This window comes from Bos javanicus, chromosome 13 (assembly GCF_032452875.1).
Source record: "Bos javanicus breed banteng chromosome 13, ARS-OSU_banteng_1.0, whole genome shotgun sequence".
Classification (NCBI taxonomy): domain Eukaryota; kingdom Metazoa; phylum Chordata; class Mammalia; order Artiodactyla; family Bovidae; genus Bos; species Bos javanicus.
Window position 1 is genome coordinate 77685679 of NC_083880.1, and position 24649 is coordinate 77710327.

Consider the following 24649-nt stretch of genomic DNA (forward strand, 5'->3'; position numbering starts at 1 on the left):
TGCTTTTTAAACAGCTTTCAACCCATCTTTAACTTAGTTGCCACCTTTATTTTTATCTCCAGAAATACCTGATATTCTAACTTCTGAGCTTCTGAGCGATTCTGCGGTATCAACTATGGGGTGGTTGGCTTTCCTTGTTGCACATTAGCAGTGAGTCTTCTCAGGTCTGTTAAGCCCTTTATCACTGGTCCATCTGCTTTCCAACTTCCATCATTTTTTGAGGTGGTCTCCTTTCTTGCGCTTCTCATTTTTAAGGGTTTACAGCACTAAACACACATACATACACACAATATCTACTGTTATTTCAGTGATGTCTTTATTGCAAATGCCTTTTTTCTAGAGGGAGGTATGAAGGGGGTCCTCCAATCTCTTATCTTTTTACAGATAAGGAAAGTGAGGCACTGTATACAGAACTCCTATGAGGAGACGTGCCTGGTGCGAGTCTGAGACCTGATTAAACTATAGGTTGATGACCTTGACATTTGTCCCTATTGTTTAGTTGCTCGCTGTGTCTGACAATTTTGTGACCCCTGTGGACTGTAGCCCACCAGGCCCCTCTGTTCATAGGGTTTCCCAGGCAAGAATACTGGAGTGCGTTGCCATTTCCTTCTCCAAGAGATCTTCCCAACCCAGGGACTGAACTTGCACCTTCTACATTCTTTACCAGTGAGCCACCAGGCAAGTCCCATCTCAGAAGATGAGAGGCCCCAAAATACGTGGTGGTTAGTTTTTACGGGCTTGGTATTTCATGGGCTAATGAATGGGAGGATTATTGCAACTATTTTCGGGAAGGGGTGGAGATTTTCAGGAACTGGGTCACTGCCTACTTTTTGACCTTTTATGCTCAGCCCCAGAACTGTCATGGTACCCATGGTTTGTCATTCAGCTTGCTGATGAGTTACAATGAACCACACTGAGGCTCAAAGTCTAGCGCAAGTCGACTCATCCACCATCTTGGATCCAGTTGGTTCTAACCAGTTTGTGTCGTATTCAACAGCTACGTCATTCTTTTAAAGGCTGTGCCCTGCCCCCTTTCCTCCTGTTTCATCAGCAGCAAGCAGGAAACAAAAGACCACTTATTTTTTTTCTTCCAGCTACTAAATTAATAATGTCATTGTTAAGAAAGCCTCAAATATACAAGTCCTGATTGAAAGTCCATAACCTTGCCCTACACCTTGGAGAACCCCCACCCCACCAACCCTAATTCCATCAATTCTCATTTTCAATTCTTTACGTAAAAATTTAAACAAAATCTACCTTCCCACTAGCAGTAGAAGCCTTTTAAAGTGGAAGAGGCAGAGAAAATTAATTGCTCATGACATGGCAAAGAATCAGACATGACTGAAGCCACTTCACACGCACGCACGCACGCACGCCATGGTAAAAACTGTGTCTGCTTACTGTGGGGCCCTAGTTCTCTTCCTCCAGCTGCCTGGAAATGGGAGGACTGTATTGCCTACTCTCCTCAGGGGTTCCAAACACCAATTTCTTGGTCTTCTAAAGTACAACCCAACTGAATGAGGGAATCGTTGAGAGAAAAAGCCAGCCTGCTGAATTTCTATGACCATGATTTTACTTTTTAATTTAAATCTAAACCATATTGAACCAAAACATGTTCTTCAAGCAAGGGAGGTAGGCACCAAAGAAGGCAACTGTTTTTATAACAGAGGACATGCTTCCTACCTGTAGATTCAAACAGCCTACTTGGTCAACTCTGCTTTACATCAGTGGTTTGGCAGTCCTGGCTGAATATTAGAATCATCTAGGAAGCTTTTTACCCACTCCAGTACTCTTGCCTGGAAAATCCCATGGACGGAGGAGCCTGGTAGGCTGCAGTCCATGGGGTCGCTCAGAGTCAGACACGACTGAGCGACTTCACTTTCACTTTTCACTTTCATGCATTGGAGAAGGAAATGGCAACCCACTCCAGTGTTCTTGCCTGGAGAATCCCAGGGACAGAGGAGCCTGGTGGGCTGCCGTCTATGGGGTCGCACAGAGTCGGACTTGACTGAAGTGACTTAGCAGCTTAGCAGCAGGAAGCTTCTTAAATATCCTTGTGCCCAGGCTATACCCTAGACTTATTAAATAAGAACTCTGGGCATGAGGTGCAGACATCGGTATTTTGTAAAGCCCCCAGGGAAGTCCAATATGCACTCAGGTTTATGTGGCTACCCCAATATGTGGGGGTGCTAAAATTCTGCTTTCTCCCTCAAACTACCAAATCCAGCTGAGTGGGGACTTCACAGTGCTAACCAACAGATCCAGGAGGAATCACTACTTTCTCTTCCCATTTGCGAAAAGGCCAAGCACCTGCCTCTCTGTTTGAAAAAAGTTGGGGGGGGGTTGGAATACACATACACTCACACTTAGAAAGATGTCATCCGGACATCTTTAAAAGTACTTGTAATATACAAAGAATCTGCATTCTTTGGGATTTAGCCCACTTAAGAATGACTACCTGCTGGGACAGGAGACATTACGACTATGGATTGACCACCCAAAACCAGAGAGAAGGAAGTTAAGAACATCCACCTCCTTGAATACAGTACAAAACATCCTGGCAATGACTTTATCTGTCTACAACAACAGACCTGTTTTGAAGGATGTGGGCAAGAGGACGTTTTTCTGAGTATGTAACCAGAAGGGGACTCAGGTCATCAGTGTGGGGACTCAGGTCATCAGTGTGGGGAGGCTGGTGTGTATGTGCTCGTGTATACAAAGGGAAGAACTGTCTCTCTGGGTAGAATGGTGCTTGGGAATTTGTATTTAAGAATGAGAAATGCCAGGCCACCCCACCACTCACCTCAAACACATGAGTAAAGTGGCTGGCCTGGATGAACCCAGAGAATTCTCTCCTGATGCCAACAGTCTCCTGAGCATCTCTCTCAACCACCCAGAGCAAACCGTGCCAGACTCGCAGTCTCACATACCCATGGCTTTCGGTGACAAGAAGCTTCTCCACGTCATTCTGTGCATACGCAGTCGTTTTAGTCGTGCCCCATCTTCTGCGACCCCATAGACTCCAGCCCACCAGGCTCCTCTGTCTGTGGAATTCTCCAGGCAAGAATACTGGGGCAGTGGCCACTCCCACCTCTAGGGGATCTTCCCGACCCAGGGATAGAATCCGGGTCTCCTGCATTGCAGGTGGGTTCTTTACCCACTGAGCCACCAGGGAAGCCCTATTTCAGGCTATTTCCAGGTAACGGTCCTGATCTCTTAAGGTATGTTCTTTTTTGGCAGCAGCCTTGTTTGCTTTCAAGGGTGAAGAAAGCTGGCATTACTTCAACGATACACTAAGCTTTTCAGCCACACTTGGCCTCCTGAAGACCTCTGAACGTGGAAGTGTTCAACAGCACTTTTTTCGGGGTGGGTCAACACAGTTCACAACTATCTCAGCCAGGCCACTCTCACCAAGCCCCTGGTGAGAGTGGCCGGGTCAGCAGTGATGGTCATCTGGCTATCTCAGCAGCTTTAGGTCCCAAACGCTCTCTCTGACTGTGCTAGGCAGAAAACGACTTTGAAATGAATTTTAAAAAAGAGTTGGTTTTTACTGGATAAGCTGCAATGAAATGATATTGCCTCTTCAACATTTAGTCACCAAGGATGTGCCAATAACGCAGAGGCCAATCAAGATGGTAATCTCAGATCTAGGTTACAACATTTAAAGGTGGGTTTCCTTGTTAAATCTATCCACTTGTGCACTCAAAAATCATTTACTCTGTGCCTCCTGTGTGTGAGGCAGGGTACCAGGCACAGGGGGCACAAAGACGACACAGGCAAGGAGGGCGCTGCTGGGGTTCAGAGGTCAGTGAGTCCCAACCCCGCCATGGCGCGGAGTCCTAAAACTCATGTGCTCTGACCCCTTTGCCCCTAAAACGGGGACACGGCGGTTATCTTCCTGAGCTCTCGTGAGGAGGCCATGAGATAATGCAAACAAAGTGTGAACCCCATCATAATCAGGTCCCAACGACAAAGACTTACAATTTACGAGGAAAAGAGACACGTTAAACTCAAAATGGATGCTTACCTAGTCTGACCCAAGTGATGCCGGGAAGAGTGATTTTAGCGGATGGTTCTTTAGAAGGAATGATGCTGAAGCTGAAGCTCCAGAACTTTGGCCACCTCATGTGAAGAGCTGACTCACTGGAAAAGACCCTGATGCTGGGAGGGATTGGGGGCGGGAGGAGAAGGGGACGACAGAGGATGAGATGGCTGGATGGCATCACTGACTCGATGGACATGAGTTTGAGTGAACTCCGGGAGTTGGTGATGGACAGGGAGGCCTGGTGTGCTGCGATTCATGGGGTCGCAAAGAGTCGGACACGACTGAGCGACTGAACTGAACTGAATTTGAAGATAAACACGTGCAAGTTCAAATAATAATGGGTCCCTGGATAAGCCTTCCAAGAGGCTAACTCACTCTCTGCTCAGCTTCTAGGGTGACAAGCCCTCAGGGAATTAACATGAGCTTGTGTTGCAAGACCGGCAGTGGCGGGGGGACAGAGACCTGCTCCACGCCCTCTAACTTTGAGAGAAAGCAGACCAGCTCGTCAATGGCCCAGCGAGAAGCCCCAGCACGCTCTGACCTTGGAGAGGCCTGAATACTCGGACAGAGTAAAGGTCAGGATACCATACTCACTTCGTTATCCAGAGTGACATGGGGAAAGAGCTCTGAATGGCTTCATTCTTCAGTCAAAAGAGTCATCACACAACCAGAAGCAGGTTTGGGGCGGGATTTAGGGACAGTCACGTGACCAAACCACACCAACACCCCCAAGATTACGTGTACATGGGAAAAATGGAAGTAAAATCCTGCCTACCCAAGGGAACCATACGCAAATCAAGCGAGACGATGAGTGTGGGATCTTTTTCACACTGAGTGCCACAAACGATGAACCGTGCTCAGCTTTTCCCTTGACTTCAGGAGCTACAGTGACTCCTCTTCTAGGCACGGGGCAGGCCTCAGGCCATTCGTCCTGAGGCCATAACGTGGCTGGAAAGTTCTGAAAAGTTGACGGCCTGCTCTTTGCAAACTTTTAAGAAGAAAGAAGGGCTTCCCAGGTGGTGGTTAGTGGTAAAGAACCCACCTGCCAGCGTAGGAGACCTAAGAACCACAGGTTGGATCCCTGGGTTGGGAAGACCCCCTGAAGGAGGGCATGGCAACCCACTCCAGTATCCTTGCCTGGAGAATCCCCATGGACAGAGGAGCCTGATGGGCTAGAGTCCGTGGGGTTGCAAAGAGTCGGACATCTCTAAAGCGACTTTCAGCATGCACGCCAGAAGAAAGGAAGTATCGAAGCTTATCAGTTTACTAATCTGTGGTGCTTGGTCACTGCTAAACCGGCCAGCAGGGCAGACTGATACATTAGGACGTGGTCAGTTCTCAGGACTGAACTTCCCTTTCAGAGGCAGTGCTTCCTCTTGAGATCCCAACACCACAGAATTCTCATTTGCAACATTTGCAAAGCAATTACACATTCTTCAGTGAGTTCCGGATAATCTTAGAACTTACTAGAGAGGAACAAAGGGTTGAGTTGGAGCAAAGTATTTTGAAAAATGTATGTGTTTTATAATTCTAGGCTTGAGTGAGATCAGTAAGAAGCCGCAGGGAAAGCACATTAGTCCTCAGTTAAAGAAATAAGAGGTAAATCATGAATTCGAAGTAAACTGAAATTTCAAAATCCATTTTCTAAATAAAAACCATCCCTGGCTGGAGATTGGAGATGCTTCACGAAGACCCATTTAACCATCTGGAAATACTTCCTCTGTTCAATTTTTGGAAGAGTTAAAAAGACATAAAAAAAGACAGCTTTCTCTCAAAAAGAACTTGCTATGTATAGTCTTTTGTAAAAAATAGCTAAAGTCAAACCTACAATTCAGGTTCAAGTTCTAACAATATAATGTTAGGCAAGCCATCTAACCTTGGTGTTCTTTTTCTCTCATTACATAATTAGCACTTAAAAGATAATAAAAGCTACAGGTCCAAGTTCCAAAAACTGAGGCGGAAATGTTCAGTCTGGGGTCTGTCACTGCTGCTAAGCTGAATAATCTGAAAAGCCTTCTTCAAAGCTAAATGAGTCTGACCACCAAACACGGGCATGCAACTGGCATTCAACCACCAGGTGAAAATCACACCTGACCAAGGAAGGCAAACTAGGTGATCCATTCAATTTCTCTTCCTGAAGTCACTTTTATAATTTGTGGAACCTGTCCCAGACTGCCTGATGATTACGAAATGGAAGTTTGTTAAGTTTCAACTAAAGCATTTAGACACAACAAGGTGAACCGGGCCTACTGGGCTGGCCAAGTTCGAGGAGCATCTGAAGGAAGGGACGAGATGGTGCAATTCTTCCTGTGTGGCCGCCAGGACCAGACTAGCTCTGAAAGCACCGTGGGCACACCAGCACCACATGGAGTGCGAAAACAAAACCAACGAACCCCGCAGCGCTAACCCGTAAAATAACTGCAGGTCAAGTCCAACCAACAAACCCCGCAACGCTAACCCGTAAGATAACTGCAGGTCAAGTCCAACCAACGAACCCCACGATGCTAACCCATAAAATATGTGCAGGTCAAGTCCAACCAACCTATTTTTCCTCACAGGCTGTATGGATATATTTTTTGAAATCAAATTATTTTCTAAATATTTTTGGTGCTCCTGCCTTTCTGGTGCCCTAAAGATTCATGCTTAATCTGCCTACTTAGGGCAACTACACAAAAAGGGGGGCTCTTGAAAGATACTCTTCACGAAGTTAAAGTGGAGTCAACCGGTCACCCTTAACATACTGTCCACAGAACAAACAAGGACTCCTTTGGCAACAGCTTCTTTTGATGATAACCTAAGACTCAGTCAAACCTTCCCCTCCTCCACAATGCACGTTTTTTCCATCGAAGAGAATTATTTGACGCACATGTCCCTCTTCTGGGAGGAGACATTCTGAGCAGACCCCCTTTACTGAAACGCACCTGAGTCATTCACACTGCTGTTCCTCTTGGCGTAGGCGCTTCGGACCACCTGCTCGTACACCTGCGCGCCGATGGTCCGCATGTTGTCCCGGATGAGGATGCCTTGGGCCTGCATCATGAAGAGGTAGGTGTTCACTGTGGAAACAGAAGGGGACGAAAGGGGGTTAATTCAGAAGCAGTCAGTAACAGAAAACACACCAAAAAACCGCATTACTCTGAGTTTCTTTCCTTTTCCCCCTTTTCTTTCTGAAACGTCTTTAGGCGCTAAGGTTCTACAAGGCCATAACTTCTCTTTTCCATACTGGGTTCTAAGTTTTCAGGGCACTGATCTTCCTTGGGTAGCTAGTAGGACTTAGGGGAATATCTATCCATATTCGACAGCTTTAAAAAATTATATTCTACCTGAACTTCAAATACCCAAGCAGTATTCTAGCCCTGATATGATCAGAAAGACCTTTTGGATCAATTAAAACATTCTGAAAAAGATCTCTGCTCTTTTTAAATTCACATTCTCAGACTCACTGGTTATCCTCAGAGAAAGGAAACCACCAACTGCCCTGCCTTCTGGAATCACTTAGATGTAGGTCTGGTCCTGGCTATCTTTTAAAAGCAGTGATGAAGGCTCCAGCTACTTTTTTTTTTTTTTTTTGCACTATTTGGAGAGAAAGAAGATAATGAAAGAATGCTAGCAAATGCTAGCAGTCCTCACTATCCATCCGCCTCAGCCCCAAAGTTCACAGCAATGGAAAAGGAGCAAGTGGCTTGATCTGGGTGTCAATTAAAACAGATTTCCTTCATGATACATAAAAACATCCATCATGTTGTGCATCTGAAACTAAAAGAATGTTATATGCAAGTTACAGCTCAATAAAAACAAGGCGAAACAAACAAAAACATATACTCAACAGATTAACTGCCCAATCACCATCATCTTTGGAAAGCAACCTCCCCTCGGGTTTTCCTGAAGTCTCTCTACAGCATGAAATTAGCCCATCTCTAGTATAATTCCTGCACTCTGTCTGCAATCTCAAATGCTATGTATTTGAAAGAAACTGTAAGGTTTATAAACATAGCTTCTTCACCAGCCATTCTAATTTATTCACGTTTCCCTCACCAGTCACTGTGAAAGGGGCTGAGGGGACGGCATGTTTCTAAGTCTGGACTCTGGCGTGTGCTAGGGCTCGTCTGAACACTTGGCTGACCTCCAACCAGGCTCCAGGCAGGTACGCAACAGACAGCCCCGGCCTCTCCTCCAGACTCAATCCACACGGCCTCAGGCGGTCCTGGCTCTTCAGCAAGACATGTTTTGTGGACACTGTCTCATTATTATCACAGTGTCCTGCACATAATGGGCAGTAAATAAGGACTAAGTGGATGAAGCTTAGAAGTCAATTTATTTCCAGCTACGTGGTCGGTGCTTGTGCTGGCGATGGGGGGCGGGGACGGACAAGTCATCCGGCACAACGCTGGATGTGGAAAGCCCCAGGCGGCCCACTGTAACCGGGATGTAAAAGCTTTTGATCTTCTCTAAGGTAAACCCAGAGCCGTCGAATAATTAACAAGAGAAGTCAATGTTCAGAAATGAGGGAGCAGTTTCACATGAGGCCTGGCAGTGACCGGAAGACAAGGGCATGCTTAACTCTTGGCGTGGCCAGAGAGATCAGACACAGTGTTAACTCTCTTGTAGCATAAAAAAGTTTCCCGGGTCGGGGCGGCAGGGGGTGGGAGAGTGGGGGGAGGAACAGCTTCAAATCCTCAAAGAAAGTACAATGCTGTGAAGCCTCAGCAAACAAAGAGCAGCACCTCACTTTCTATTTACGAGAGAGCAGCTTGCCTGGCCACAGTAGGCAGGCAGTTAAATCTAAGATTTAAACTTCATCCAGTATCGTATTTCTCATGTGGTTCTGCAGTAAATATATATTTTTTCATCACTTAGGCTATATGTTATGTATATTATACATATTACACCAAATCTTCCTTCCATCCCCAGCATACTATTAAACCAGCTGTCTTCAATAATATAAAGACAAATATTTATTGAACACCTGTGTAAAGCTGTCAGGCACTGCAAAAAATACACACTACCTCTTTTCCCCCAAATTTCATCTTCTCTGAGCTTTTTATCCTCTCCACTGTAAAGAATACCATTGTTAGCCCTTCTTTAAAAAACTCTAAACCTATGACTGATCCATGTTGATGTATGGCAGAGAACAATACAATATAAAAATAAATAAATGAGGGGGGAAAAACAACAACAACTCCCTCCCTATCTAGTTCTGTTCGATTCCCCTAGGGCTGTTCTCAAACCTTTCCCTGCCTATCGCCTGGAGAGCCGGTTCCTACACCTCCCACCCACCCCCAGACCCTAATTCCCTAAGTCTGAGTGGCGCCCATGAACTTGCGCCTGTAACAAGCTCACAGGTGACACCCATGTGGCTGGGCAGACGAGCACGTTTCCAGAATCACCGCTCTAGGTAGGGAACTTCAGCTACATAATCAGTAATAGTGAGTAACACATATTGAGCACTTAAGTCTTTATCTCACTTAATCCTCATAACCTAAGAGGCAAGTAATACTATCCGACTCAGGGTTGACTTCTAGGCTTCAGTTTCTCCACCTTGCTTCTCCAAGGTCACTGAGGGATGGATCTGAACCAGGTCTAACTATGCTCTAACCGCTAAGCTTAAGAACTTGCTCATCCGTGTTCTAGCCACCTGTCCTTCAGAGATTTCACACCCACATGACTTAAACTATAGCTCTTAAGAAGATGGCAATCAAGTCTTTATCTCCTACACAAAGCTGCCGGGCGGATCTTTCTTAATTACAGATATACCCACACAGCTCCTCCTCAAAAGCCTTCTGCGTCTCTGGCCTTCGTGCCTGGGCTTCTGCTGATCTCATTAATCCTTCAAACCCCAGTGTAGCTACTTCTCCAGGCTTCCCCTTCTAGGATTTCTGTGGTATTCAAAAATGTGCCTTTTGTTTATATTTTGTCTTAGTTTGCTAACAACTGTCTCATGTGTTCATCTTGTCATTCAATTAACAAATTACACAAACCACATATTATTGATGCTTTTTGTAAACTCTCCACAGGAATTAGCAAAAGGCTAAAAAAAAAAAAGCCAGAGAAGCAAATTTTTGCCAAAGAAAATAATCACAGATTCATAGACTCAGGGTTGGATGGGATTTTAAAGAACACTTTTCAATACCTCCTCAGACACACCACCCAAAAACTGTGTCTTCTGAGAACGCAGTCAGTCTGTACATTAGAGCCATCTTCAGAAAAAACTCCACCTTGGGTTGGGTCCAAAATGTTTTCCAGCCGCTTTTAAGCACTGGTTCTCATCCTGCCCTCTGACGGAAGAGTCAAGTTCCTTTCCTACCCTTCAGATATCGGAAAACAGACACTGTTAACCAGGCTCACACCCACCCCGCCTAACCTGTAACTTCATGCTAAACAGCCCCGCTTCCTCTGTTAACCACCCTACCCGCTCTCTTCCTGGAATCACCATGACTTCACTCACTGTCCTGGGCTGCTCTGGATTTCAGCCCAGGGGTCCACACTTGACGAAGAGTGTGTGGCCCATGCCGACAGTGAGCCAGGTGCAGTCTGATGGGCCCAGAGCCATCTGTTACCAAAGCGCTGTCAACAATTCGAGCCCCCTCTTGGAGATGCAAATATGCAACAGCTCAGAGCCAAAGAAATCCTACGACAGAGATGCTGAATTACCTAATCCACCGTTGCCCAGGGCAGCTCCCTTGCCCTGTGATACATGCTAAAATAACATTTACTACAAATTCAGGCTTACTTGTAGCTTTTTTACACTTTCATGAGAAATGGTAATTACTGTCCTGCCCCCGCTTCTAGATTGAGGTATCTCCTGTGATCATAACTCAGCTGAGAGAATAAGCCCCTTTCAGGTTTACATAATCGGAAATTTCCATCCAGGTGCCCATGGAGGCAGCCTTGGGCCACGGTTTTAACTGGAGAGCTTCCGGGAGCAGAGCAGTGGGCACCCTAATGGAAAGGCATCCTCTCCTCCCTCCATCAGAATTCCAGGCGGCCTCCACATCCTTAAGAGTCAGGGAACACCGTTTTCACTTGAACACACAGGTTAATAAATGACTCTGACTCATAAAAAATTCCTCACTAGATAATGAAATCTGACATTTCGGCTTAAAAGCAAAATAAATTGACACAATGAACCCAAGAGGAATTGACACAATTAGAGGAGTCTATATACTGGAGTCTATATACTTAAAAAGCTCATAATTTTAACCTAAATGTGTATCGTTAATGTTCATTACATCTGGCTGGGTAAGGTAAACAGAATTAAGAAAGCCATCCCTTTTTCTTGACTACCCTTTAAAATCTGTGTCTTAACGCCAACACCCAACACGTGTGTGTGTGCACCCCCCATTCCTTTCCGGCTTTATTCTTTTATTTAACATATGACACCTTTTCTTAATCTGTCGTGTTATCTCCCTCTAGAATGTGAGCTCGGTGAGGGCAGGATCTATGCCGCTGGTGGCAGGAACAGTGTGTCTGGAACACAGAGGATGGAGAATAAGTACTTGAATACATGAATATCTAAGTTGGGACAACGAACAGTGGAGCCTTCTGAACTCAGCTGTGCATGGATATGGGATTTCAAGCTTTTCTCTTGTGATTAGCTCCCTACTCCACTATGAGAGGAACTTAAAATGTTTTGAGTTAACCAGCTTCATTACATGAACCTGGTCACGAAGAAAAGTTCAGCAATTCCTTTGTACCAACCGAGCAGAGCTGCCAAACAGATAACATTTTCCCTAAAAATGTTCTCTGGTACTCTTGCTCCTGGTAGCTCAGCTGGTAAAGAATCCGCCTAAAATGCAGGAGACCCCGCTTCAATTCCTGGGTCAGGAAGATCCCCTGGGGAAGGGATAGGCTACCCACTCCAGTATTCTTAGGCTTCTCTGGTGGCTCAGCTGGTAAAGAATCTACCTGCAATGTGGGAGACCTGGGTTCGATCCCTGGGTTGGGAAGATCCCCTGGAGAAGGGAACGGCTACCCACTCCAGTAATCTGGCCCCAGAATTTCAAGGACCGTATAGCCAAGAGTCGGACACAACTGAGAGACTTCACTTACGCTTGGTCCCCACTAAGTTGCTTGGTTTTGTAATGCTCCTTAACACACTGCACTGCTGCTACTGCTAAGTCGCTTCAGTCGTGTCCGACTCTGTGCAACCCCAGAGACGGCAGCCCACCAGGCTCCCCCATCCCTGGGATTCTCCAGGCAAGAACACTGGAGTGGGTTGCCATTTCCTTCTCCAATGCATGAAAGTGAAAAGTGAAAGTGAAGTCGCTCAGTCGTGTCCGACTCTTTGTGACCCCATGGACTGCAGCCCACCAGGCTCCTCCGTCCATGGGATTTTCCAGGCAAGAGTACTGGAGTGGGGTGCCATTGCCTTCTCTGACACAGCCACTAGAAGAGATCAACTACAACTATATGCAACCACACGGATGCGTCTCTCATGCAACACATGAATTCTATGTACACAGGGCCTGAAAGAGGCATGACTAATCTGTAGTGTCAGAAGCCTGGGAAGAGGTATCTAGGGCAGGAGTGGGGGTGTGTTGGGGGGGTGGTTTGGGAGGGGGCTTCTGGTCGCCTTTTATTTCCTGACCTGGATACTGGTTTCACAGGTATACTCCTTTTGGAAAAAGTCATCAAGCTGTTCATTTATTTGTGCACAATTTAATATGTATGCTATACTTTGATAAATTTACGAAAAAAAAAAAAAAGGATTGAGGAAAACCCATGAACTAATTTCTAGGATATATTGTTACCTGGAAAAAAGCAAAGAGCAACAGCGTGTACGTATGTGTGTGCAGGTGCGTGCACATGCGTGTATGTCTTATGCTGATACAGAAATACGGTGAACTTTTAGGCACATACATATTTTATAGGAAGAAAGAGATGAAAGGCAAACCAGGTAAACATTATACCCCTGCCACATGCCAGGAACCGCCCTCTACTATGTGAAAAGAATGGTAATTATAAATAAGATGCAGTCCTTGCCAGAATCTTGAGTGACAGCCAGACAAGGAAACTGCAACCGGTGCTCACTGTGAGGGAGCCCGGGTGAGGAGCTATAGCTCACACCGTGAGGGTGGCGGGGTGTCAGAAAACACTCCCGAGGAGAGGTGACCTCTAGGAGATGATCTAGAAGTATGAACGCTGAAACAGGGAAGGGAAGGGCACAGATGCAGGGGCACACAGCGAGAAAGAGGCATCTGAGGGACGAAAAGCAGTTGGGTATGGCAGGAATGAAGGGTACGTATGGCAAAAACAGGAGGCTGGGGTAGGCGGGGTGGAGAGGAAAGCAGAGGGGAGCGGATCACAAAGGGCTTTGGCACTGTACTTAGGGGCCTGGCATTGAAGAAATAGTCCAGGATCAGATTTCAGGGGGGCCAACTAGTAGGAATCAGTCAAAACCAGCAAATACACACTCCCTGCTCAAACTCACGGCTCTGAATCAAAGACTGAGCTTTTCAGCAGACAGAACTCAGCTCCTTAACAGGAGGAACCGCTTTGGAAGAACTGAACAAGGCACCGTACGCAGAGTCCCATTTGGTTACTACAAGTTGGGTGCCAAATCTCACCAAAAATATATTTTCTCTCTAGATGAAGCAGCAGGAGGAATCATTCCTCTGTCTGCCAAATCTTGAAGTGGGCAGATGGAGGGAAGACGTCAGGATATAAAGCCAGTACTACTGATACCGGTCCCATTGCTTCATGGAAAACAGGGAAAAAGTGGAAGCAGTGACAGATTTTATTCTCTTGGGCTCCAAAATCACTGAGGACGGTGACTGCAGCCACAAAATTAAAAGACGCTTGCTCCTTAGAATGAACTCTATGACAAACTTAGACAGCGTATTAAAAAGCAGACACATCAGTTTGCCGACAAAGGTCCATCTAGTCAAAGCTATGATTTTTCCCGTAGTCACGTGCAGATGTGAGAGTTGGACCATAAAGACACTTTGGCTGAGTGCCAAAGAATTTATGCTTTGGAACTGTGGTGCTGGAGAAGACTCTTGAGAGCCCCTTGGACTGCAAGGAGATCAAACCAGTCAATCTTAAAGGAAATCAACCCTGAATATTCACTGGAAGGACTGATGCTGAAGCTCCAATACTTTGGCCACCTGATGTGCAGAGCTGATTCATTGGGAAAGATCCTGCTGCTGGCAAAGACTGAGGGCAAAAGGAGAAGCAGGCAGCAGAGAGCAGAGGATGAGATGGTAGAGAGCATCACTGACTCAATGTACATGAATCTGAGCAAACTCCAGGAGATAGTGAAGGACAGAGGAGCCTGGCATGCTGCAGTCCACGGGCTCACAGAGTCAGACACGACTGAACAACAACTCCTGATACACAGCTGGGGAGAGCTCGTGGGGGCGGGGCGCAAAGGTGAGTCTGGTGTCCAGTGTGGGCCCATCAGACTAGGCGTTTTCTGGGGATTGGCTCACGTCTGGCATCTTTCTTCTGAACACCTCCTACAGCCCACCCAATGTGTGATTTCTAACAGGGTCGAGTACATTCCAGGAAAAGAACGGAACAGATCTATGAACCAAGGCTTGTACCCCATTCACATTCATGTGACTTCAAAATAAAGGATGGGGAAAGGGAGAGAATATAAAGGGAACAGAGCAGAAAAGGAGTACATAGAAGAAGACAGGAAGGCCGCTCACTCCCTCTTCCTGCCCCGTCCATAAAATACCCAAAGGAGACACAACAAAAATCAAGGGGAAACAAGGACTGAATATGTCACGGGAGCGCTGACGTCTGATTTCTGTCATGCTAGACCAGCTGCAGAACTCGCACAGCCTTTCTGGACCACGATTTTCTGAGATAAACCAGAACCTGAAAAATAAACTGACTGCTCCCCCCAGATCAGACGGTCAGTGCCCACTGCTCCACACACAGGTGTTCTGTGAAGAATGAGCCAACTTATTCTGCTCATAAAGAGATGGATTCCTGTAAAAAGCAATTCGTGTCTTGAGTCTCTGTGTGCCAGTGCCTTTCTAAACGCTTCATGCCTTATCTCATCTCATCCTCACAGTAAACGGAGAAATAGGTTATTACTCTCATTTCATAGATGGAGGGACTGAGGTGTGGATAAGTAACTTGACAATTTGGAGCCAAGACTTCCCAACAGCTCTTTGCCTCCAGAATCCAGGTTTTTAGCAAATATGTTCCCTTGTCTCCCAGGTTCTAGACGCCCAGGGACGCTGCTGTCATCACACTTTGCTCACTGATTCTTTCCATCTGAATCTTTACGTCAAACTCTTATAAGTGACTCGCCTCCAATATTCCACTTCAGTGGTGATACCATTGACTATGGCATAGTATGGTACATCCCCTAACATTTTATTAAAATTGTTACCAGTTTGAGGCTCAAGAATGAATCCCAAATTTCTGCTTTTCAGATCTACTTAAAATGCTGGATAATCATACTATACAGACAGAGATGAAGATCCAAAATTGTGGGTACAGTGACAAGCACTGAAGAAGGAAAAGAAAGCTGTTTTTTTAAGACACAAGGAATTTTTTTTTTGACAATAAATTTACACCCTTTGGCACATCTATTTTAATGTTCTGGAGCAACTGTGTGACAATTTTCACACATAAAGTATTTAAAGAAAATGGGGGGCTGGCAGCGAGACACATTAACCGTAAGGAATCCCAACAGTTATTTGAGGAGAAAAATTTCATTTGACGAATTTTTTGCTTTCCCGGTTGTTCCCACTTGAGGCAGACAAACCACCAAATCAAACACAGGTTTTGTTTTCCACCCTCTCTAATTATTATCCCCAGCTATTCAAAAAAAAAAAAAAAAAAGTCCAAGTGGTAAAAATTAACAGCTTTGAAATACCCTGTAAACATTTCCACTGACCTGTTAGTCTGTTAGCTGTTAAATTATTAAACTGTACATGAGATTAGAAATGAAAGTGCTGCCTGAGAGATATTAGCTAGCTGAGTAGCCTACGGTGGTCGCTTAACTTCAGCTTCCCACCCCCAATTTTTCTTCTAAAATTTTAAGTTCTTAAAAAATAAAAAAAAAGAGTATTTATTTATGTTACGGCTGTGCTGGGTCTTTGTTGCTGCGAGTTTTCTCTAGTTGTGGCGACCTGCTACTAGCACAGCTACTCGAGCTGTGGGGCATGGGCTTCTCGTGGCCACAGCGCCCCTTGCTGCAGCTCACGGCTCTGGAGCACAGGCTCAGTAGTTGTGACACATGCACTTAGTGCCAAAGCACGGGGGATGCTTCCCAGAGCAGGGATCGAACCCGTGTCCCCTGTGTTAGCAGGCAGATGCTTAACCACTGGACCACCAGGGAAGTCCCTCCCCCCATATTCTCAACAGCATGGTGAGTTAGCAACCTCCAGAAACACACACATGCAGGAGAGGCTGAGCAAACAAGGATGTCCAAATTTGTCTCAGAGACGATCAAAAATGACCTTTCTGGGGCCGTTGGCACTGGGTTGCCTGCACAGACTGTGGCCGTGCCCTGGGGGTAAATGTGCAGAGTGAGTAGACGTGTCCCGGGTGGGAGCCTGACTCTGCCCACCTCCTGGGCCTGAACAAGGCTCTCTGGCCTCAGTCCCACCGGCCAGAGAGCAGAGCGCCTCCTGTGGCTACTGACGCCTGGCCTCTGTACGAATGCGCTTGGGTGACACCTGTTCACACAAAGAAGCTTTAATGGCGCTTTTCATTTTTAATGGTGCTTTTAATGGTACGTTTTCCTGGTACCATCCCACCCCCAAGACTAGTCTTGGGTGGTCTGGATTCTTTCCCAACTGATATATATAAACTCTTACCATGATCCCTATAAATGTGAGCTTATCTCTTCCAGCAGGCTATAAATTCCTTACCAGTACAGACTGTCTTACTTCTTCTCCATCTACAATGTCTGATAAATAGGAGACACTTATCTGTTTATTAAATTAATGAATTACAGCTCAGCACACAGCTTGCTGCTGTGGCCATTTGGTGGAGGAGCCTTGTTTTCTCAAGTTAGAAGCAGACTGGTTTTTCTGCAACCATACAAGAAAGATTCTCTAAGCCAGGAGATGACATAATGAAACTGATACCTGACAAACTTTGCTGGTGTGAGTGTAAATCAGTATAACCCTTTGGGAAAACTATTTGCAAGTTCAACAAAAAGCCGTAAAAATACTCATATTCTCTGATCTAGCAATTTTAAGGCAATTATCTGAAATACAAGGACATTCTACGCACAAAGGTTTTAATTCTGTTATTCCTAAAAACAAAAACTTGGAAAACTCAAAAACTCAAAAGCAACAACTAAAGAACAGACATATATACCTGGTAGAATCTTGTACAACCTTAAAAGTAAAAGCTATGAAATGTTATAAACAGAATAAAGGTAGAAATTCTTGCAGTAACCAAATCTGTTCAAATTGATCCAAAATTACGAAGTTTCCAGAAGTACTGAGAATGCCTTTTTCACACAGCACCTATGTAATGTCTAGGAACAGCCTCTAGGAATGAATGCTGCCTTGGGACATGGTCTTTTTCTTTCTTTTCATTTTTGTAAACAATGATCGTACATTTATATGGGGTGAGGCGCACAAAAACAGAACCAAGCTTTTGCCTTATTAAGGATCCCCCCCTTTTTCCTGCTCCAGACCCAAATTATCTTCCCAGTTGCTGCTACTGCTGCTAAGTCGCTTCAGTTGTGTCCGACTCTGTGCGACCCCATAGACGGCAGCCCACCATGCTCCGCCGTCCCTGAGATTCTCCAGGCAAGAACACTGGAGTGGGTTGCCATTTCCTTCTCCAATGCATGAAAGGGAAAGGTGAAAGTCAAGTCGCTCAGTCGTGTCCGACTCTTCGTGACACCATGGACTGCAGCCTACCAGGCTCCTCCATCCGTGGGATTTTCCAGGCAAGAGCACTGGAGTGGGGTGCCATTGCCTTCTCCAGTACCAAACCATTATTCTACTTTCGCCTACCTCCAAATGATTTTTTATCATCCTAAAACTTCTGGGGCTTCCAGTCATAACTTGACCAAGCAAGTTCTCTCTATCAAGCCCACGACCCCAAAGTATTTTCCCGCAGACAGCCCTTTGGTCCCCCCTCCTGATCCTCTTTTGGAAAGGAGATTATTCTCCATGTCCCATGGGGATAATATACGATAATCATATTATTTTTAGCCTAGAAGATTGTAATAGACTAATAGGGTTATCTACTCTTTGGGAATTTAAGTGTTTCCAGAAGGCAACGTTCTAGCTGAAATGAGCACCCCGGTTGTCAAATACATGGAATCAGAGCCGTGGTTTCTACAGAAGGTCAAAAATTATCAAAGAAAGCACATGGAAATGCCTTGACTCGGAGGCATAAACATTCAGCAGAATAAGGTCTTTCCTTAACACCCTGTGGGTATGACGCCCTTCCTCCAGACCAGATGGTCCGTCTTTAGCAAACTCAAACTGTAGTGCTAGAAAGGGGTCTTCTGAGCACTCATTTTCTGTCATCTGTAATAGCGGCTTTGTCTTTCGCTTGACCCAGGATGAGCAGACGTTAACTCTTCTTTCTCCAGCTAAGTGACGCTCACGTGCTACAGCAATGCAAGGCCCACCAAGCCCACAGAAACATGAGGGCCAACCCACTCCATGAGGGAATGCTGTAGAGTGTCAACTGCGGTCAAAGCTCGAGAGACTACTCTGGAACATTACACACACTTCCCACAGGTCACCTGATGGCTAAGGGCAAAAATACACGTTTACAATGGGGAGAGCCGACCGGCATTCTTGACCAAGAGATCAAAGTGGGCACCGCTAACATTAAAACAAGGTAACATTACCTTTAAGAGTATTCCTGCCAAAAACTTTTAACCTACATCTAATCAAGAGTTCCGATCTTCCGGTTTATAAAAAATACAAAGGATTAAGGAACACATCAAATGGACACCAGGCAGTTCCAGATTGTAGGACATTCTATGAAACAATTGGCCTAGACTCTTCAAAAATGTACTGGAGGTTGAGGAGGGGACAGGCAGCTACAGACTGAGACCAAAAAGACATAATCAAATATGAAAATACGCGACTGGGGGGGCAGCTGTAAATAATCGAATATGAAAATACGCGACTGGGGGGGGCAGCTGTAAATAATCGAATATGAAAATACGCGACTGGGGGGCAGCTGTAAATAATCGAATATGAAAATACGCGACTGGGGGGGGCAGCTGTAAATAATCGAATATGAAAATATGCGACTGAGGGGGGCAGCTGTAAATAATCGAATATGAAAATACGCGACTTGGGGGGGCAGCTGTAAATAATCGAATATGAAAATACGCGACGGGGGGGGCAGCTGTAAATAATCAAATATGAAAATACGCGACGGGGGGGGGGCAGCTGTAAATAATCAAATATGAAAATACGCGACTGGGGGGGGTAGCTGTAAATAATCAAATATGAAAATACGCGACGGGGGGGGGGTAGCTGTAAATAATCAAATATGAAAATACGCGACTGGGGGGGAGGGCAGCTGTAAATAATCAAATATGAAAATACGCGACTGGGGGGGCAGCTGTAAATAATCAAATATAAAAATACGCGACTGGGGGGGCAGCTGTAAATAATCAAATATGAAAATACGCGACTGGGGGGGGCAGCTGTAAATAATCAAATATGAAAATACGCGACTGGGGGGGCAGCTGTAAATAATCAAATATGAAAATACGCGACTGGGGGAGGGCAGCTGTAAATAATCAAATATGAAAATACGCGACTGGGGGAGGGCAGCTGTAAATAATCAAATATGAAAATACGCGACTGGGGGGGGCAGCTGTAAATAATCGAATATGAAAATACGCGACTGGGGGGGGCAGCTGTAAATAATAGAATATGAAAATACGCAACTGGGGGGGGCAGCTGTAAATAATCAAATATGAAAATACGCGACTGGGGGGGGGGGCAGCTATAAATAACGCTTTCAGCACCACTGGGGCAGTTGGGATATGGGTTAGACACTGGAAGACATTATGAAAGTACTGTTAATTGTGTTAGTTGCAGTAACAGTAGTGTGGTTATATAGGAGAATATCCTTATTTTTTAAAGAGATGTCTGCTGAGGTATTTAAATATCTTGATGTCTACTTACAATTTAATTTTACATGGTTCAGAGGAAAAAGAAAGCCAGACTTAAATAAAAGCAAAGTGGTAAAAACTGTAGACTCTAGATGGAGGGTCATGTGTTCACTGTGTGATTCTTTTAACTTTCCTGCATGCTTGAATTTTTTTCATAATAAAAATTTGGGGGCAAAGTCTGATTTTGGATGTACCTAAAATGCCAACTAAATCTAAGTTATAGTAATACTGCACTAAGAATTCTCTAAACGTGTCATAAACTATAATACAGGGATAAGTACCTTGGTAATGGTCACATACAAACTTAGAGCATTCAGTGGCTATTCTATGCCCCTCACTCCCCAATTCTTTATTTTTGGAACCCAAAATTGCACTTATTCTTTATCTCAGGAGAACCGAAGAGAAATTATACGTAAATCTTCCTGTTGCTCCCTCACTTAATCTCTGAATGGCTTTCCACAGCCTTTAAGGTAAGTTCTAAATTCCTTATGCTTAGGTGACTCAGTGTTCATAAAACCTGTCCCCTGTTGCTGCAATTTCAGATCTTGCCACGCCCCAATTCCAGCCACAAGGGACATCAGCAGTCCTCCAGGATCTCAGACAGGGCTGCTTCCACTGCCTGGACCTTCACTGAGAAAAAGCATGTGTTTGGGGTGAATAGGGAGGGGAGGAGAAAAGATTTCAGGGAAGACCAAACCCAGCTGTGCCTCCCCTCTCCCTTCACACATTGTGGCTCTCTTCAGTTACATTTGAAGGTTCACCAAATGAAAAATTGACTAATTTCTGAGATCGGATTTATTCTCTAGGCCAATCGCTACGCGTGCACACCCCACAATAAAAAAACTGCAGTTTTCCCCAAAGACCTTAAGACACTGACTCTCTGCTGTGAGAGTTGGATCATAAAGAAGGCTGAGCGCCAAAGAATTGATGCTTTTGAATGGTAGTGCCGGAGAAGATTCTTGAGAGTCCCTTGGACTGCATGGAGATCAAACCAGTCAATCCTAAAGGAAGTCAAACCTGAATATTCACCGGAAGGACTGATGTTGAAGCTAAGCTGCAATACTCTGGCCACCTGATGCAAAGAGCCGACTCGTTGGAAAAGACTCTGATACTGACAAAGATTGAAGGCAAAAGGAGAAGGGGGCATCAGAGGGTGAGATGATTAGACAGTATCACCGACTCTGTGGACATGAATCTGAGCAAACTCTGGGAGATAGTGGAGGACAGAGGAGTCTGGCGTGCTACAGTCTCTGGGGTTGCAAAGAGTCAGACACGACTTAGCGACTGAAAGACAGCAATAGTTCTGCTTGGCAACCATATAGGACTGAAATGTCATGAAAATTAAATTAAATTAAATTGTCCTCTGTAATAGATTTAGCACTTTAAGTATTAACAAGACTGCCAGAGGGAGTAAGTTTATCAAGGGATAGGAATCCTAGCAGAGGCCAATTACCATTTCCCACCACGCCCAACTACACAGGCTCTCCAGGCCTTCGGAGTTGCTTATGACCCTGTGGATTTGTTAGTAGGTGCCTCTGATGACCCTGTGGATTTGTTAGTAGGTGCCTCTGACCAAAAACTATTACAGTGGATGCACTAGGGGTTCAGCGTACCGGGAGGAAAACCTGAACCGTGAGCGAGAACTAACTGAGCGAACAGTACTGCCTGGGTTTTCTTTTTTGGTCTTTTGCTGTCTGACAATCCAAAGCCTAATGTGCCCACTTGGTTTTCTGTCTCTCTTCTCACCTTGGTTTTCCCTTCTCACAGTTATTTTTTAAATCAGCAAATGCCCAACATTTGTAAACCGTCAGTGGCCATCTGTGCTTTTCACAATTAGATCCCTGTTAAAAGGAGCATAATTTTCAGCTCCAGACTTGACTTCAGCAATCAGGCAGATCATTAAAGGAGTGAGCGAGTGACTTCATCTTAAGAGTAGGGTCGCTGTACTCTGAGGCCACCCTGAAACAAACCTAGTTCTTGAACTCAACCGTAGGCCCTGGATCTTTTGACTGAAGTTTTATTACTGCCTTGCCTCCTCCTACCCCAACTCTAGCTCCCCAGACAAAGTCTTGCACTTTCTGGATCCCTGCTCATAAAATGACTCAAGTCTACAGATGGGGTCACTGGCAAATTTTTAAGGAATTGAAATATTATCAGGTAAGAAGTGGGTTAAAAAAAAAAAACACTGTTCTAGTAGAGCAATGAATTACATAAGAATAAAAGAAAAACTCACCCAAAAGAAAAAAAAAAAAAATGCAGGAGTTCCAATGGTCACCTTCTACCCATATGACCTCTCCAAGTGGATCCACAGAAGAATTTCTTAAAGTGTCTTCTGCTAATCTGTGGTTAGAGCACAACATGAGAATATGATGCTCACAGCAGGATACTAATGCTAAGTAATTTTATGAGATTATGCCTGCCTTTGCATTAAATAATTTATGCTGGGAGTGGTAATAAAAGCAGAGATGAAGTTAAGCTACTGACTGGAGATCGTACCAACTTTATCACCTTCGCCCGCCACCAAAAAAAAAAAAAAGAGAGAGAGAAAGAGAGAAGGATGAATGAGTCCCTTCAAGACCCAGTGTTGACTGTACATGCGAACTGATCTCCTCCTTTAAAAAGCCCCGCTGCTCTCCTGAGCACACTGTTTGCCCCTGGCAGCTGCGCGGGGCTGTGAGGTCTGTGAAGGCCCTCTGTACTAGCGCTAGGGCTGCCACACGCAGAACGAGTAGGAAGCTGGCTGGAGGGGAGGCAGGTGAAGGGACACAAGGCTGTGACCAGCCTGTCCTGGCCCCATCTCAAAGGAAGGAGAGACAAAAAAGCCAAGTAACAATAGTCTTCACCCTTTAAAGGAACCACGATGGCATTCATTCTCCAAGATGACTAGTCCCTGCTGCTTTCTGGTGAGTAAGGAGGGAAAGTCATCCAGGAAAGCAGAGAATTATAATACTTCCATGTTCCTCTACAACACAAAGGCATCATCGCTCTAATTCTGGGGCTGTGCCCTTCTAATAGCAACCTACGAGGTGTGTGCGTGCCTATTTTTTTAAAAAAGATGCTTCAGTTTTGACGACGTCTTTTTTCCCAGGGGCATTTACGCAATCTTTTCAGAGGCACTTTGAAGAGTATCAGCCAGAAAACGCTATACCTTTCTGATGTCAGTCAGGGAGCGTGGGCTAGAAAGGGAACCACCGGCTTCAAAGATGACCACAACCACACCACCTATCGTGCGAAGATGATCCACACTCAGCTCCAGCACACGTTCGTCCTGGGTATGAGAACTCTTCGAGTAGTCTCCCTCCCCAGAGTCTGGCCCTGAGGTCACACGGTAGGCCCTCCTGGAAAAAGGTTCTCGAGGTCCTTCCACCCCTCCCCACCCCCCAGCACGGCGACTCCACTCTAGTTTCCCCAAAGCAGTGTTTCCGACAACACAAATCTTCAATCCACCAGCAACTTCAACACTAACTAAAGTGCACTAACATTTCTACCTTTTTCTGAATCCCATTTCACACCGTTTAGACCGTAAACACACAAATCTCTAATCCTAAATGCTAGGTGGAAACCCTTGGTGATTATGTTAAAGTCAAGCTTTTTTAATTTTATTTGATCCTTGTCTGATTTCTGAAGTGGAACTGTCTACTGAGGAAAAGAGTTGAAACTTTTTTTTATTGTTATGCAGCCTTTTATCGTTTATTATGCACAAAGAATAAAATATAACCAGAACACGATACAAAATAAGTCACACTCTCCAAAATTACATACGGATTTGATGACAGGAGAAATATCTTTTAAAACAAATGTGATCATGTGCTTTAAAGACCGTTTCCACCCTAGGACTCAGAATAAACAAATTTTATTTCTTCAGAGCCAAGAACGGCCCGGTAGAGAATCAGACGGCACTGGAAGAGAGCCTAGATCTTACCCCTGCCCAGATGCCAATCAGATAGAGCTGAGGGCTCCTGGGCTAAATTAGAAGATGAAGGTCAACTTGGTTACTCATTTCCCAGAGACAGCCCAAGGGAAGCAAGAAAGAAAAGCAGAACCTGGAACTCAGACAGGATGGAAGGCATGTCATGGCATTAATTAGAGCCCAGGACAGGTGGAATATAATTGGGCTGAAAAAGAGTTTACGCCCTTTCTGAGTTTCTTCGCCTACTGTTCTAAGGAGGCACGTGCGTTCCCAGTGTAGCCACCAGCTAGACGCCAGCGGGGCATCCTTAATGGATACACCCTTTGGTACTGGCGGGCATGCCTCTGAAGGGCAAGACTTATAATCAGCTGACCACGAGGTCCTGAAAAATGCCTCCCAACGTAAGGCTGCTAAAACACATAATCGCTGAGCCCTGGAAGCCATCCAGGAGCTCCCCAGGTCTTTGGAAGGGTGAAGTGATACAGATGCAACAGGGTCAGAAGGACACGCTCCCTCCCAAATCCCTCCTTGCACAAGCCTTGATCGAGAAGAAAATGAAGGGACCAGAGGGTTTCATTTCATTTTGATCAAGTAAGTATTATTATTTCCATTTTAT

The 24649-nt window shown here is 45.2% G+C and overlaps 1 protein-coding gene across 1 annotated transcript in view; it reads right to left on the bottom strand.

The window, feature by feature from the left end:
* Positions 1-24649, bottom strand: part of B4GALT5 (beta-1,4-galactosyltransferase 5) — a 77774-nt gene that overhangs the window by 15554 nt on the left and 37571 nt on the right. The window contains exon 2 of the mRNA XM_061437923.1: positions 6967-7101. Coding sequence (XP_061293907.1) covers positions 6967-7101 — 135 coding nt within the window. The remainder of the gene's footprint in view (positions 1-6966; positions 7102-24649) is intronic.